The sequence below is a fragment of the Amphiprion ocellaris genome, chromosome 21 (assembly GCF_022539595.1).
Source record: "Amphiprion ocellaris isolate individual 3 ecotype Okinawa chromosome 21, ASM2253959v1, whole genome shotgun sequence".
Taxonomy (NCBI): domain Eukaryota; kingdom Metazoa; phylum Chordata; class Actinopteri; family Pomacentridae; genus Amphiprion; species Amphiprion ocellaris.
In genome coordinates this window covers 22,449,571-22,465,435 of record NC_072786.1, presented here as the reverse complement: position 1 = coordinate 22,465,435, position 15,865 = coordinate 22,449,571, and the positions used below count along the sequence as shown (strand labels likewise).

General features: G+C 42.0%; 1 protein-coding gene across 1 annotated transcript; it reads right to left on the bottom strand.

Moving 5' to 3' along the window:
• Nucleotides 1–3,595: 3,595 nt before the first annotated feature.
• ccdc3a (coiled-coil domain containing 3a) lies at nucleotides 3,596–15,731 on the bottom strand. The gene is made up of 3 exons (XM_023299776.3): nucleotides 14,979–15,731; nucleotides 14,293–14,470; nucleotides 3,596–6,527 (listed from the first exon to the last, which is right to left on the bottom strand). Exons 1-3 carry the CDS (start codon nucleotides 15,383–15,385, stop codon nucleotides 6,222–6,224), a joined length of 891 nt encoding a protein of 296 aa, XP_023155544.1. The 5' UTR covers nucleotides 15,386–15,731; the 3' UTR covers nucleotides 3,596–6,221.
• Nucleotides 15,732–15,865: the final 134 nt, after the last annotated feature.

Below are 15,865 nucleotides of genomic sequence, written 5' to 3'. Positions count from 1 at the left end.
TTGGCTCATTCAGAACCACTAATCCCTCTGATGCACGCAACCAAAGCTCTGAAAGCATAACTGTAAAAGTCAAACGTATTCCTCATCTCTTTGACACTCACGTCCAATAACATGCACACAAACACACACATATATAAACACAGCTTGTTGACATTGGCTGTCAGACTGGCTCTAAACACGCTTACAGCTCTCTACGTGTGATTGTACTCGGAGTCACCGATCTATCTCAGTGCCTCTCAAACTGATTCCTCCTCATCTTGAATTCACTACTTCACCCTCCTCCTCCTCCTCCTCCCCTCTACTCTGTGGCCCATCCTCTTCTTCATCCCTCCTCTCGCTGCAGGGTTTCCTCCCCTCCTCTCCACTCTCCTCCCCCCCTGCAGAGACATGTTGTTTTGTTCTTCACTCAGCAGCACACATATTCCACAAAACTACACACAGGCTGATCATCTGAAGCGCTGAGATAACACACAGAGTCACAGGAAATGGAGGAGGGATTGTGACATGTTGCTGTGTATGAAGTGTGCAAAGATCATCCATGTCATTTGGACAGACAGCTCTGAATGTGAACAGCGGGGGGTGATGGGATGTTTCCCTGTGCTGCCTAGAAACTGTGCTGGAAAATGTCTTGCAGCTCCACAATTACACCAGTGATTACTTCAAAAGGCATTTCACTTTGAACGAAACAGGTTTTTGGTGCAAGATTATGTCCTAATTCTTCTTTAATCCCTGAAAAACACTTCTGCTGCTTTTTTCTGGCTGCAAACTGAACACAAAACTGTCACCTGCTCTGACAACTCCAAAATAGCAGGTCTTGTGTGGTGTTCCTGGTATGTTGTAGTTAGTACCCAACAAAAGCGGTGCTAAGAAGAACTACCGGGTCATGGATGCACATGGGGGTGAAGACTGGTCCAGGTGTTTGATCCCAGAGAAAGGCTGCTGTACAAACTGCTGAAAACATTAATGCTGTTATGATAGAAAGGTGTGTGGTGACGGCTAGTCACTGCCAAAAGTGCCAACAATGTGCACAGGAGCTTCAGAACTGGACCACAGAGCAATGGAAGAAGCTCACACATTCAACAAAGAGGTAGTCTGATGCTCTGAGCAATGGGTCCTGCATTCATGTGGATATCACTTTGACACCTACGCACGACTTTAAAACTGTTTCAGACCACATAAACTCTGCATGGCAGCAGCATTACCTGATGGTTTCTTTAGCTCAATATTGCTGCCTGCCACAGTACAAATATTGTTCATGAATGTTTGAGGAACATGACCAAGAGTTAAAGGTGATTACTTGGCCTCTGAATTCCCCAGAGCTCAGTCTACCGATACCTTAGTGAGGATTATTAAGGAAGTTTTTACCTTGACATGTTTTGACTACGACTGTAGTCTCCCTCAGAAGCATCATCTGACATGTTGATGATGTGTCTTATGTCAGGTGACTGGCCTGACAGATCTGTCAGAATATATCAGGCCGGTCATCTGTAAAAGAAACAGTAACATCATGGACTGGGACAAGGGAAGAATCATAATGTCAGAGGCCAACAAATAATAAACAAACAAATATAAATGGTGGATAAAAGAGGCCATTAAGATCAGAAAGCAAGTGAACAATTCCATGAACTGGGATGAAGGGGCTTACACCCTCTAACACACCTGAGATTCCATCCTACAGAGACCATCAGGCAGCAGGGGGCGTGGCTGGTCTGACAGATACTGACAGATCTGTCAACCAGTCACCTGATAAACGACACATCATCAACAAGTCAGATGACGCTTCTGAGAAACTTCTGAGTCAAAACATGTCACGGTAAAAACATCCTTAACTAAGTTGTCAGTTAAAAAAAAAACATTAATGTAAAGATGAAAAAATGAACACAATCAATCTAGAGTGTCTAGAGTGTCTCTGGGTTGTTCTGGAAAACAAGTCCAATCCATGGAGGACCCACCTAACTTGCAAAACTTGAAGGATCTGCTGCTGACATCTTAGTGCTTGATAGCGCAGGACGCCTTCAGAAGTCTGCGGAGTCCAGACCTCGACAGAAAAGAGGTGTTTTGCATTACAAGAGGGACCAGCTCAGTATTAATGAGGTGGTTTTAATGTTGTACCTGACTGGACAGTTTAAGTATCAATAATTGAAAGATAAATGGATTACTGGTAATCACACACAAAATTCTTTCCATCCATTCATCATCTATACACCTCTTAATCCTCTTAGGGTTGCCAGGAGCTGGAGTCTATCCCAGCTGACTTAGGGTGAAGACAGGGGACACCTGGACAGGTCACCAGTCTGTCACAGGGCTACACATAGAGGCAAGCAATCACACTCACATTCACACCTACAGACAGTTTAGGATTATCAATTAACCTCAGCATGTTTTTGGACTGTGAGAGGAAGCTGGAGAACCTGGAGAAAACCAGTGGAAATCTGTGCTTTGGTCTGATGAGTCCAAATCTGATATCTTTGGTTCCACCTGCCGTGTCGTTGCGAGACCAGAAAAGATGAATGGATGGTCTCTGCATGCATGGTTCCCACCGTGAAGCATGGAGGAGGAGTTATGATGGTGTGGGGGTGACACTGTTGAGGATTTGTCCAAAATTGAAGACACACAGCATCCTCACACTTTTTGTTTACTACATAATTCCATATGTGTTCATTCATAGTTTTGATGCCTTCAGTGAGAATCTACAATGTAAATAGTCATGAAAATAAAGAAAATGAGAAGGTGTGTCCAAACTTTTGACTGGTGTGTATGTTTTGTTTTTTAGGGATTGCAGCTGCATCCCTGATGCTGTTCAGAGTCTTTGAAATCTTCCTCCAACAGCAAACTGTTTTCTGCCAAATCAAACTGTGCTACCATTTGCTCTGACTGCGTATTTCCTGGCCTTAAGTGTCTCTGACAGGATGTGAAAACAAAGGAACATGTTTGTAATTCTCTGTTGTTTCAGCATCTCATTGATCACCGACTGCAGCTCACAGCTCAGCTCCTGCTTCGTTCCTCACCTCCTCATCTCACAGCGTTTCATCGTGCATGTACTACATGACAGAAAGTGCGGATCAGCTTTTGATGGGCAAATCTCTTCTGCTCTGCATCCCGTCCAGCCTGCCTCTCATTATGTGGTGCTTTGGTGATTTGTTTTCCTTCCATTCAATGAGGTCTCATGATGTGACGGCCGCTCGCCTCCCTCCACAGTTTTCCAGACTGATTCGGAGGAATATTTCAGCGACGTCCTGCTGTTCAGAACACTGCTGCCCACACAAACACATTCCAGTCACTTGATGGACCAGACACACACACACACACACACACACACACACACACACACACACACACACAAATACTACACTAAACACATACAGTACTGACCTCAACCTCTCTTTACACTCTGTGTGACGCTGTAGAGCTTCACTGACCCACTGTGTGTGTGTGTGTGTGTGTGTGTGTGTGTGTGTGTGTGTGTGTGTGTGTGTGTGTGTGTGTGTGTGTGTGTGTGTGTGTGTGTGTGTGTGTGTGACTATTTGTTTTTCTGTACTCCACTGACCCAGATGTTAATACTCTTCTTCAAAACATCATCACCTTCACACTGATGTTCATCCAAATCAAATTTTATATGCAGAGAAACATTCCTATAAAAATATTCACATACAAGCTGATGCTCCAGACATTAAAATACTTTGAATCAGTGATAAATGAACCATCTCAAACATCCCAGACTTCTCAGTCACACAAACCTTTGAACTCTCATCATCGATCCACTCGGCCGTGATCACATGTTTTTGAATGTGTCTTTTCTAAGTTCAGCTGCTTGGTTATTGTTATGTGGTGGCGAAAGTTGCAGAAACTAAAAGACTAAACTAAAAGACTGCCATTTTTTTTAAAGCTGCTCTGATCAATGTATTAATTCTGGATCAAATGGCAACATATATTGTGAAAGACAACGATGAACATGTAGTCTGTAGTCTACGTCTGCACTGCCTGTGGACGCCATGGTCCTATTATCACACTTGAACTTGTTTTATGGCTCTTATCCAGGTTGTTTTCTCCTGACTAGATCCTTGCTGTGTTATATCTACTCTCAGATGCACGTCACTTTGGATAAAAGCGTCTGCTAATGTTTCAGTTTAATGTTTCAGTTCAGTCTTACAGCTCCCATCACCAATATTGCTTGCAAAAGCAGCAGGCGGTACAAAGCTCAGAAAATATACTGTTTGCATAGCTTTACAGCAACAGACAGCGTGGAAAGTTTGTAACTAGCAGATAAACATCGAGCAGAATTTATTTATGAAAGAGCCTTGTTTTTCAGTTATACTCAGCAGGTGACCAGAAACATGACTCCAAAAGAATCTTAACATTGTTTGTCATTCGGATCTGCCAATGACATAGACTGTATATAAAAGATGGATGTGGCCTCCAGGGCTAAAAAGTGAACCCAAAGCAGAAATGCCTTAAACATGCATTCTTTCAAACATCCAGCAGGGGGCGACTCCTCTGGTTGCATAAAGAAGTTAGGTTGTATCGAAGTCTATGAAAAAACATGGCCCTACTTCTCAGATTTATTGCCTCAGTAAGCATTTTCCATAACAGTTTACGGCCTCGATCGCTGGTTTCAAATCTATTTCAATACCGCAAGATGTTTACTTTGCAAACTCTGGTCACAATTAGATGAAAATAGCTGATAAAGCAGGGCATGTGTTAGGACGTGGCTTGTGACTGACAGGTTGCTACCATATGCTTGGTGTCGTCACATTCACAGACAAGAAAAGTACTCAGACAGTGCAGTACTCCGCCAAGGCTGTTCATTCCCCCATATGGTATTGTCAGAATGCAGCATTTTTTTGTAGAAATGCAGCATTTGATTATCAGTTATTAATGATCATAAATCACGGCAACATAGATTGTGTCCATTTAATATAGATGTACCCACAAACAAAATGACCTTGCACTGAGCACAGGATTGTGTTATACATGTGTACGTTATGTATGGATACCGAATCACATGACCTAAATATGTAGCAGGCAGCGGGAATTGATGGGACTCAGAAACACCCCCACAATTTAATCAATTGTTCCTTGTATCATTTCTGATGGATAAGTCCTGATAAGTCCACAGCGGTGGATTTGTAGTAGGATCACAATCATGTGATCATCAGCAGGCAGCTGATGTAGTGTTCACTTGTTGTCATAGTTACAGTGACGCCGTGCTGCTATCGCTCAATGATAAAGAAATCTTTAACAAATCCATGGATCCAGACTATAAACTGCATCACTGCCAAAATCTAATCACTTGGTCCTTGTGTCATTTCTGACCTTCCCTGAAAATTTCATCAAAATTTGTTTGTCTATTTTTGAGTAATGTTGCTAACAGACAGACAGACAAACAAACGCTGATCGTCACATAACTCCACTGCATTCCTTGGCGGAGGAACAATATCTTGTGTCTGCAGTAGTGGAGGCTGCAGTTTCAGTTTTTCAGGTTTATTCCACGCAACATACTACTTTCTGTCCATTTACTGATAGTTTTAAAGCTTTATTTCACCCAGTCATTTCTAACAAGTTAAAACTTTAAATGATTATTCCACTTAAAACTGTCCTTTTTCCTTCTTCTTTATTTGCCAGCGTCTGTAGGCTACAAAAGCTAGCTCCACTTTGCCATATTTTTTTAAAAATAGAGATGATATATCTTGACATTTGATCATTAACTACAGGCATGGGTATAATGCTTCCTTCAACCAAATTCTTTCTTCTTGTTATCTTGCTAGTTTTTGCTTTAAAGGATTAACAGTTGAATTGGAAGCTGAATGATTTGCACTTTGTACTCCAGTAAGCCCCTGTTGCTGCTGTAAGTCCTGCTCAGTGTCAGAGCAGACAAACACATCGCATGTGATCACGGCCAGACAGGAGCTGAACAAGTTCTGAATCCAGTCATAAAGGCCCGCAAGAGAAATCAATCAGAAAATAAACGTTTCCTGTCAGGAAACTGCTGTTCTTCTGTCAGTTGACCAGGAATCACCTCACCCTCAGTGTATTATAACCATTATGGATACAAGAGAGAGATTGTGGTTTATTTACATGAAAACTAAGTAGGTTATTACTTAAAAGTGTGTGTACTTGTGTGTAACATTTGTTTGTCCTTTGCATAGAGACCGCCCAGCAGTCTCTCCATCTCCACAGCCAGTTTTCAGTCCAGGTGGGCGCTGTAGTTTCCAGCAGGTGAGTTAAAGTTGCATCCTCTGGCGTATTGCTGCACTCGTGTAGCGCCCCCGTGGGGGTTCCTCCTGCGTTATGGCGTTGAGGTGATGCCCTGCCCTCCTCTCTGCAGCCTTCAGCTTCTCCTGCAGCTCCTGGGCCTCCTGCTCGGCCTTGCGTGTTGCCTTTCTGGCGTTCCTCAGGGAGCGCTTCACTTTGCGAACGCGCTCCTTCAGCTGCCGGTTCCTCCTCTCGGCCGCGGCCAGACGCTCCTGCAGCTTCCGGCCTTGTTCCTCCTCCTCGAACAGCGCCGCCTGCACCGAGGAGCACAGCAGCTGGAGGCAGCAGAGAGGGGAGAGCGGTGCTGTTAGTTAGCATGAAGGGAGGGCTGTTTTCTTTACAGGATAACCAGACTGTTGTAAACTACCAGCTGACAAGATGGCAGCTGGTTTTGTTGTGTGGGAGTACTGATAATGGGATTTTCCCAGCAGCTTCTGTGAGAAAATGAAGAAAACATTAGTTTTTAGATGTCAACAGTGCTGATATTTCTCTCTTGCTTGTGTTGTTCTTCCTCTAAGAAACCCAACATGTTTAGAAGGAAGGGGGAGGAAACAAAGTGGAGGTCTTGACCCTCAGTATTTACATTTATCCACACATGCTTCCTACTCCCAGTTCAACAGCACCAGACATATGTGTGTGTAGGTTTGTCTGTCTAACATAAATGCATCACCCCATAAAACCTCCCATCCCTCTCTGACAATGTGAGGGTCACATACTTTGATATTTCTGGGGCCCTGATTTTCCATGTCGTTGGTGGACCAGAGCTGACCTGAACCGACAGGCCTACAGGGGTGAGCGTCTTCAGAGTCCCAGAGTCAGTGTTTAGCTTCACTCAGTGTATAAATGCACTTTGCCAGAAGGAACATATGCTACCGTTCAAAAGTTTGGGGTCACCCAGACAATTTCGTGTTTTCCATGAAAACTCACACTTTTATTCATGTGCTAACATAACTGCACAAGGGTTTTCTAATCATCAATTAGCCTTTCACCACCATTAGCTAACACAATGTAGCATTAGAACACAGGAGTGATGGTTGCTGGAAATGTTCCTCTGTACCCCTATGGAGATATTCCATTAAAAATCAGCTGTTTCCAGCTAGAATAGTCATTTACCACATTAACAATGTCTAGACTGGATTTATGATTAATGTTATATTCATTGAAAAAAATGTGTTTCTTTCAAAAATAAGGACGTTTCTAAGTGACCCAAACTGTTGAACGGTAGTGTATGCAAACTAGAATATTCTATAAATGGATACCATGTTCTGTGCATACAGTATTTGTCACACTTTGCATACAAATACACTGTGTAGTGGTGGCAGGCGAGGTCAGGGCTGTTGTTCTTCTGGCTTGTCAGTTTTACAAACACAGTACAAGTTCCAAAAAGTTTCCTGTGTGAAAACTAGGTTAGATGAATGTCCACTGCATGTTTGTCACAATTCTAATCTGCACATAAAAATATGACTGAGGGGCAAATTTGAAGCAAAATTGACTAAAATATTCAGTAGTAGTTTTCTATCTAAACTCCATAAAGGTGTTTTGTCCTGAATTGGATTTTCCACTAGTAGTAAGTGACATTATAGAGGTGAAATTATCATAATAAACAATCTGCCAGTTGTGCTATCTTCTAATAAATATCACCATATTAAACTTATATTTAACGTAAATCATACTTGAAGCAGTTTGCAATCACCGAATTGTCTCCATTTTCAACATTTAGTAAATATTTCATTTCTAAACAGTCAATTCACCCAAGTGAATTTTGTGAATAAATATCTACTGAGGAAGTGTTCACAGTGAGGTCTGATCAATGATAGAGTGATGGAGCTGAAGTTCTCCAGCCATAATCAAATTAGGGACCAGTCATTGCATGGGATGTGCATTAGACCATGATATCAAGAATTGTTTCTGTCACTCCACTGAGTATTGCAAATGAAATCCCACTCACTTACAGTATATTGCATGTGGGTGGAGGCAGAAACTGGGGCAAATAAAACCAGCTGTCTGCATGGACATCAACCAGAAGAGCCAAGTAGCAGAATAAGTTGTGAAACTTCAAGGCAGCATTTGCTTCCTGTTCACTATGACTCTGTGGTCCAGATTACATAACATGAGTCCTATTTTACAGTTTAAACTCGTCCTCAGGCTTATAGGAAGCCTCTCAGTGGGACACAACAACACACACATGCACACACAAATGCTCACCACCTGTGAAAACATCCGGGTGTTACCTGCCTGCTGGTTAGCATCATCTGTATAAACAGCATTTAGAGGACATGTAAAGACACACACATGGACACAACATTCAAGAGAATGAAATATTGGAAAGTCACAGAAACACAGAGCACTGAAAGACAAACAGATTCTCCTCTAGGGGGAGAAATTAGGGAGGAGAAATCGTCTTATATTCAGCATTTATTTAACAGTATTTTAGCATTAACATGTAGCATTGACACTGAATTAAAATCAATGGAGCATTTTAGTGTCTTTTATCTTGTGTTTTGGTTACTTTAGTGCATTGATTCACTTTCACTGCTCTCACTGTGGTTTTAAAAAGTTCTGATATATCATAAGTCTGTAGACAACTCAGCGACCTGCACAGCATCAGACAACATATAGGTTGTGTCTGAAATCATCCTTTCATTCTCTACTACCTATAGAGGGACCACTATGTAGAGAATTATGTATGGAGCTCTGGAGGCACAAGTAACGCTTCAGGACACTACTCCAGTCTCTGCAATAATATTTCTTAACTGCTGTCACTCAATTAAAATGTACTGACAGATTGATGTCGGCTATGGTGGTAAACCGACCAGCAGTTTTGTGCTAAATTTATATTATACTAAGCGTATTTTGCAAAATTAATAAATGAAAATGACTTTTTTCTTCGTATGTATTGTGATACATCGCTCTGCTTCCATTAAACATATCAATACGAATTATAATTTTTAATTTTAACATTTCCCCGCCATAACTCATGGATTTATCTCATGTCTGTTGTCATTTCTACAAGCTACAAGCCACATTCAGAAAATATTTACACTACCGGTCAAAAGTATGGACACATCATTAAATGGTTTTTCTTTATTTTCATCACTTTTTACATTGTAGATTCTCACTGAAGGCATCAAAACTGTGAATGAACACATATGGAATTATGTAGTAAACAAAAAAGTGTGAAAAAAGTCAAAACCTGTTTTATATTTTCGATTCTTCAAAATAGAAACCCTTTGCTTTGATTACTGCTTTAAATATTTTTGCCTGTCTCTGGATGAGCTTCATGAGGTAGTCACCTGAAGTACCATTAAATGAGAATATGTGTCCAAACTTTTGAATAGTAATGTATATATACCGTAGAAATACATCTTAACACCATAAAATAACCGTCAGAAATCAATGGAAATGTCACCAGTCCTCACTTGGCTCCCTCATCCCTCTGCCATTCTTCTTTGACGCAATGCATGATGCTACATATTATTTGATTAGTGACCACTGGCTACACTGCTTTTCACGGTGCATTGTGGGATACTTTAAGGTCACTATATAGGGTGTAGTTTAACATGCGAACACACTATATAGTAACTGATTTTGGATACAGCCTTAAACAAAGGGAACTGGTGGAGAAATTAGCGGCTAAACCTTGGAGACTTGAGTCTAAGTCTCATTCTGACTTTCGCTCGCACTATTTTTCACTATTTTACATGAGTTTTCAGTTAATGATTGGCTAGGTTTAGCTGCCCAAACTACTTGGTTAGGTTCATAAAAGCATCACGGTAAAAGAAATGTTGCATAGCTCCATTTTGTACACTCTCTGTGTGATAGCTCCACTGTAGATTTGACATGCGCTTATTCCCACGACCACAAGCCGTCGCCTGCATTATCAGGCTTACTATTTGTTTATTATTGATCAGAATTGATGATAATGTGTCTTCTGGCCTACTAGTAGGTGGAGGAGTTCCCTACTGGGACCATGGGAATGATCTGCACCGATAAAGGCCATTAAATGGGCTGAATAGTGTGACCAATCACATGAGGTGAACATATGAAAGAAGCCACAACAGTGTCTTTAATGTCACTGAGGATGTCGTTGCGTCTTCTTAAGGCATTGTTCTACACCTTCCTGCATTCACATTCATTCATCAGTGGTTTGACTGAGATGCAATGTGAAATAAAAGAAGAGAAAGAGGTAAAAAAAAATGAAGAAAGCAGAGGCTATACTAAAGGGAGAAGCTATTTGGAGGTGTGATTTTGTGTGTCTGTGCCCAGCCTGACCTGACTGCTCATTTATTTCTGCAGACTTTTGATTTCTCTTTCTAACTTTATATAGAGACTCAGCAGGAGTTCCCAACGCCCCCAACACACATTTAGAGTCTTTAGAGCTTCGCTGTTGACGTCAAAGAGACAAGCCACGGTTTCTCCTCTTCTTCCAGAGGTTTTATTTGGTTTCTGAGGCAAGTTACAAAACAGAGAGAGAGAGAGAGAGATGAGGAGATAAAAAAGAACAAAGGGGGAGGAAGAAAAATAAAGACGAGACAGGGAAAATGGGAGCCACGGGGAGGCATTTCTGCTCTGCTTCTGCACTTTTCTCCTTTATTTCCCCGACACACACACTTTGTATTCAACCTGAGCTTTAGTGCTTCGCTGCTGGGTGAAACAGGCAAACTGTGCTGCCTTCCTTTTATCCCTCTGAGCGTCCACGTAAAATGTTAATGAGAGTCAGAAAACTTGTTAAAGGTGTTTACAGGACAGATACAGCTGGATAGTCCCTCACTGGGGTTATAATCAAATCATTACTGTGCAGATAAAATAGAAAGGAACAAAAAGTATTCAGGGAATTTGTGCCTATCTCACTGTGACCTGTGAAGTGAAGGCTAAAGAGGAGAAGGAGACAGGATATCTCCCAGGACAAAATAAATCTCTACTAAGTAGGCTTACAGCTGTGTCTGACCTGGCTCATGGTAAAAGCAGCTCCACTGATAAGAGGAAGCTTTGAAAAAGGCTAATTGAGGGTTTGGACAGGAAAGTATAGTGGAGGATGAGTGTTGTCCATCCTTGTGGTGGGGCATCTGGTTCCCGTGAAGCTGAAAGTAAACCTCCTCCCCGCTCCAGCTTTAGACATCCTTTGTGTTTCAACTCAAGCTGAAGGATGTTTTAAAACATCAAAGCACAGACTGAAAGAGTGATGCAACCATGGAAACTAACTCTAGATAGAGAAATTAGACATAAGATCACTTGAAATATGAAAAGACACAAAAGCACAAGAAGGGAGTCCTTCCATTTCATACTCCTCCATAAAGTCCCAAAGGAAAACACCTGTTTTGTCCTGCCTTGCCTTAAGGTTGTGGCCTCTGCATGTGAGCGCTCGTCCTCTAAATGAGAAATGCCTCCAACCCCTGTCAGACAGACTGCTGACCTCAGAGCTCAGAGTTCAGACCCTGTAAGTCAAACATGACTAGAAAGAGAGCAATAGTCACCTCACTACTGTTCCTCATACACCTTCATGGATTTGGTGTGAACTGTGGAAAATAAAAATACCATAAATCCATTTTGTAAACTATTAGCTGTGAAGTCTGCAGGCAACGCATGTGTCAGCCCGAAACAAGATGCAACATCCTGCAAAGTTTGGATGATGACTGTGATGATATGTACCTTTAACCCCTAACTTAAAATAACATTACTGAACATTTTAAATACTTCATGTTGTTAAAAGAGGCTAAAAGTAATGGAAATGTGGCTTAAGGTCCATATGTAGTGTCGAATGATTAGTATTAATGCTACTTGATAGATATCTGAGAGGTTTTCAAGTGTTTCGGGGCAGTTTTAAGACATGATGGAAATAAATTGAGAGAAATTAGACCTGATTTGAAACAAGTGTAAGTATTAGATCCAGACCAGTCAAGCTAATTGTCATCTGAGACAAGCCGAGAATGTCTTAAAAACCTCTTTAGTGAAAATAAAATTAGTTGTTTTTTTTTTTTTTTAACCTTATTGACATCCATATAGTGTTTTTTTATATATATGTTAGAAGACATCTCATGAGTGAAATAAGGAGCCATATCCTAAATTCTGGATCATTATTTTTCTTCATTGACTGAATTACTTCACTATTGAAACTTGTGTAGCGTAGAAAAGTTTTACAGTGGACACACCTTCTCATTTAATGGATTTTCTTTATTTTCATGACTAATTATATTGTAGATTCTCACTGAAGGCATCAAAACTTTGAATGAACACATATGGAATTTTGTAGTAAACAAAAAAAAGTGAAATAAGTCAAAATATGTTTTATATTTTAGATTCTTCAAAATAGCCACCCTTTGTTTTGATTACTGCTTTGTACACTCTTGACATTCTCTGGATAAGCTTCATGAGGTAGTCTCCTGAAATGGTTTTCACTTCACAGGTGTGCCTTGTCAAGGTTCATTTGTGTTCATTCATAGATTTGATGCCTTCAGTGAGAATCTACAATGTAAATAATCATGAAAATAAAGAAAAAAAACATTCAATGAGAAGGTGTGTCCAAACTGTTGACTGGTAGTGTAGTCGAGTCAAAAGTCATCAGTTAACGTCCTTAAGACAGGTACAGAATCTAAATTAATTTAAGATAAGTTCAAATCAGGTCCCACTAATCTTGAGTGGAAAATTGCAGAACAGCTGGAAAACTTTCTGGTGACTGAAACACTGGCAAATTTTCCTATTAAATCTGTATTCATTGTGTCTTCCAACTGAAGACCTAGAAATATTTTAGGTGTTTAGGGAGTCAGTGCTGAAGTCCTAACACTCAAGTCCTTGAGACCATGTTTATAACACTTTTTTCTAATAAATACAGTGAGTTTGAAGATGCTGTGATGCAACGTGAAAGGGTGAGCTTTATTAGGGAAATGACATTAGGCTGATGTGATTTTATGGCTCAGAAATGTTCATACTGAAACATCTGACTGTGTGCCACACAATCTATTCAGCATCCAGTCAGCTTTATCCATTCACAATAAGAGCAAAGAGGTGCGTAGCTCCATCTCCGTGTTCTATCTTGTCTAAAGCACGACCTGCTCAGCTTAGTCAGACGAGATGTGATAATGAAAGCCTGACTCCCAGCAGCAGACCTCTGCTCACAGGGTTCAGCTTATCTTTGCTCTCAGGTCAGCAGGGTGTTTAGCTTCATACTGATACGGATCGATGCTGCACACTGACTCCCTTTCAACATGCTGCCTGTCAGAGAGGTGGATCTCTGCTATTTGATCTCTGACCCCGGGACGGCTAGTATCCTGTCTGCCTGAGGAGCCAGACGGACAGACCTCCACCGATCAGCGGCTGCTTTGATCTTCCACTGGCTGGGACTCCATCACATGGGACCAATCACATGCAGGGAATCTATAAAAAGTACAATCAACTCTACTGTGTGGGTGGGTGTGAGTATGTTTTTCTTGTATTTTTTTTTTTTTTTATCCCTCCAACGATCAATCCATTGTGTGTGTGCGTGTGTGTGTGTAGCTCTGCACAGTGCCAGAGGGTAGTTAGACTCTGTTTCTACTGATCCTCACCACATTCCTGTCAGCAGAGTCACAGCTCAGCTCTGGATTAGGAGTCCACACACACACACACACACACACACACACACACACACACACACACACACACACACACACACACACACACACACACACACACACACACACACACGTTAAAGTACCAGTGGGGTTGTTAGTCCCTCCACCTCCAGCTCCCTGCTGTTACCCTTCATCTATTATCTCCATGGCAACAAGATGCTGTCAAGTTTGTTTACATCCACTGCAAACACCAAAAAGGTTGACCTGACTGAAGCTGGGGGCATTTATAACTTTATTCTCCTCACTAGTTTTTGTTTTCAAGGTAGCAACAAGCCTCACTATGGCAACCAACTATCCAATCCTGCAGCATGGCCGTGCTCAGGGTCACAAATGTTTGGTTCAGTCAGACGGTTTCTCCTCTTCGTGCATGGCATTTTAACAGACTAAAGAGTGTGTGTGTGTGTGTGTTGTCAAAAACAAAGCGACGCCTCACCCTGCTGTCCTCCTGGGTGTCCCACTCGGGGCTGAACGTGTGGAACGGTTGGCTCCCTTGGGTGCAGTTGGAGAATTGGAAGAGGCTGGAGAATGTGCGTCTGTTCTCTGACGTGTCGGGGAAGATGGCATCCTGGAAGTTGACGCCATGAGGCAGGATGTTGTAGTTCTCATCCATCCTGCAGAGGAGAGAAACAGGACAGATTTGAGGAGAAAATGTTGCATCTGCACTGCCTAAAGACACTGTTTTCAGGTTGCAACTTGCAGACTCATTAGAGATGCATCATATTGAGTGAGCTTATGATCTGTGTTGCAGGAGAAATCCTCATCTGCAAACTAACTCCCAACTTCTGTAATGTAGACAGTGTAGAACATCTAACTTGATGCCGAGGTTACAGTTCTTTAAAATCCTATCTACATCTATATTGCAACTCTAACTGTAAATCAGTTTGCTCCAACATAAACAATGACAGATTTAAGAGTTGTTGGAGTATAACTTAAAGGTGCTGTTTTTGCAAAATGCTGACAATAACATTGATTTTATGTTTCAAAAAAGAACACGTTTCTAATCTTCTATTCCATATGATAAGTAGCACATCAGACACTACACTATAACTGCAACTAGAATTTGATTTGACATTTAGATATGCATGTTTCTGCAGAAATGTGTCTATACCCTGAGCTCACCTGAGGAAAAAGAAGTAGGAGTAGTTCTCCATCACGGTGTGGGACTGACAGGACAGGTAGCCCAGCCCGGTCAGGTTGAGTCTGGAACCAGTGGGCACCTCCAACATGCTGCCCCAGGCTTGGTCACACAGCAGCTCCACTTCTGCCGAGTACAGCAGCCCTTCCTCTGCGCCCTCGTACCCGTACCCGAACCCAAAGGGCAGAGAGTTATACAGGCTGCCCGCCCCAGCTCCCAGCGGCTCCCGGTGGATCGCCAGGACCCGGGCGTACACGATGATCTCCGCCAGTTCCGCCCGGCAGCCCTCGCTCAGCGGCCGCCACTCCGAGGGCAGCTGGCAGCCGTGCGTAAAAGTGTCCAAGTGCGCGTAAACGCCGAGCGTCGCCAGGAGGAGAGTCGTGGAAAACATCCTGAAGAGCGCGAAATAATCCTCTGTGGCAGGTTGTATAGTCTGTGATGAAGTTCTGATTCTTTTGTCTTTTTGGTCACTGATTTATCTGGAGGGTGAGTCCCTTCAAAGCATCCAAGTCAAAGCAAACTAAACTTGCAAATGCGCATGCAAGTCTTAAAAAAACTACATTTGCGATGCTTATCTGAGCCTCTGAGTTTTTTTTTTTTTTTACATCAATCAGACCTTCTGACTTTTGTAAACCTTTGCAAAGAATAAAATCAGATCAGTGTGCAGAAACTTCCACGACTCCAACCTGTTGCTGTGTTTATTCCTCTGCTGTGGGAACGAGAAGCTGCACCAGAGCGCACCGGTGCTGCGTTTAAGGACTGATGCGCAGCTCAGTTATTTTAGGGCTTCATGTGGGCTGGACGATTCATTTAAGTGTCTGGAAAAATGGTTAAGCTTTTCCAGCTTGTTGTCCTAAAAATGTGCTTGATA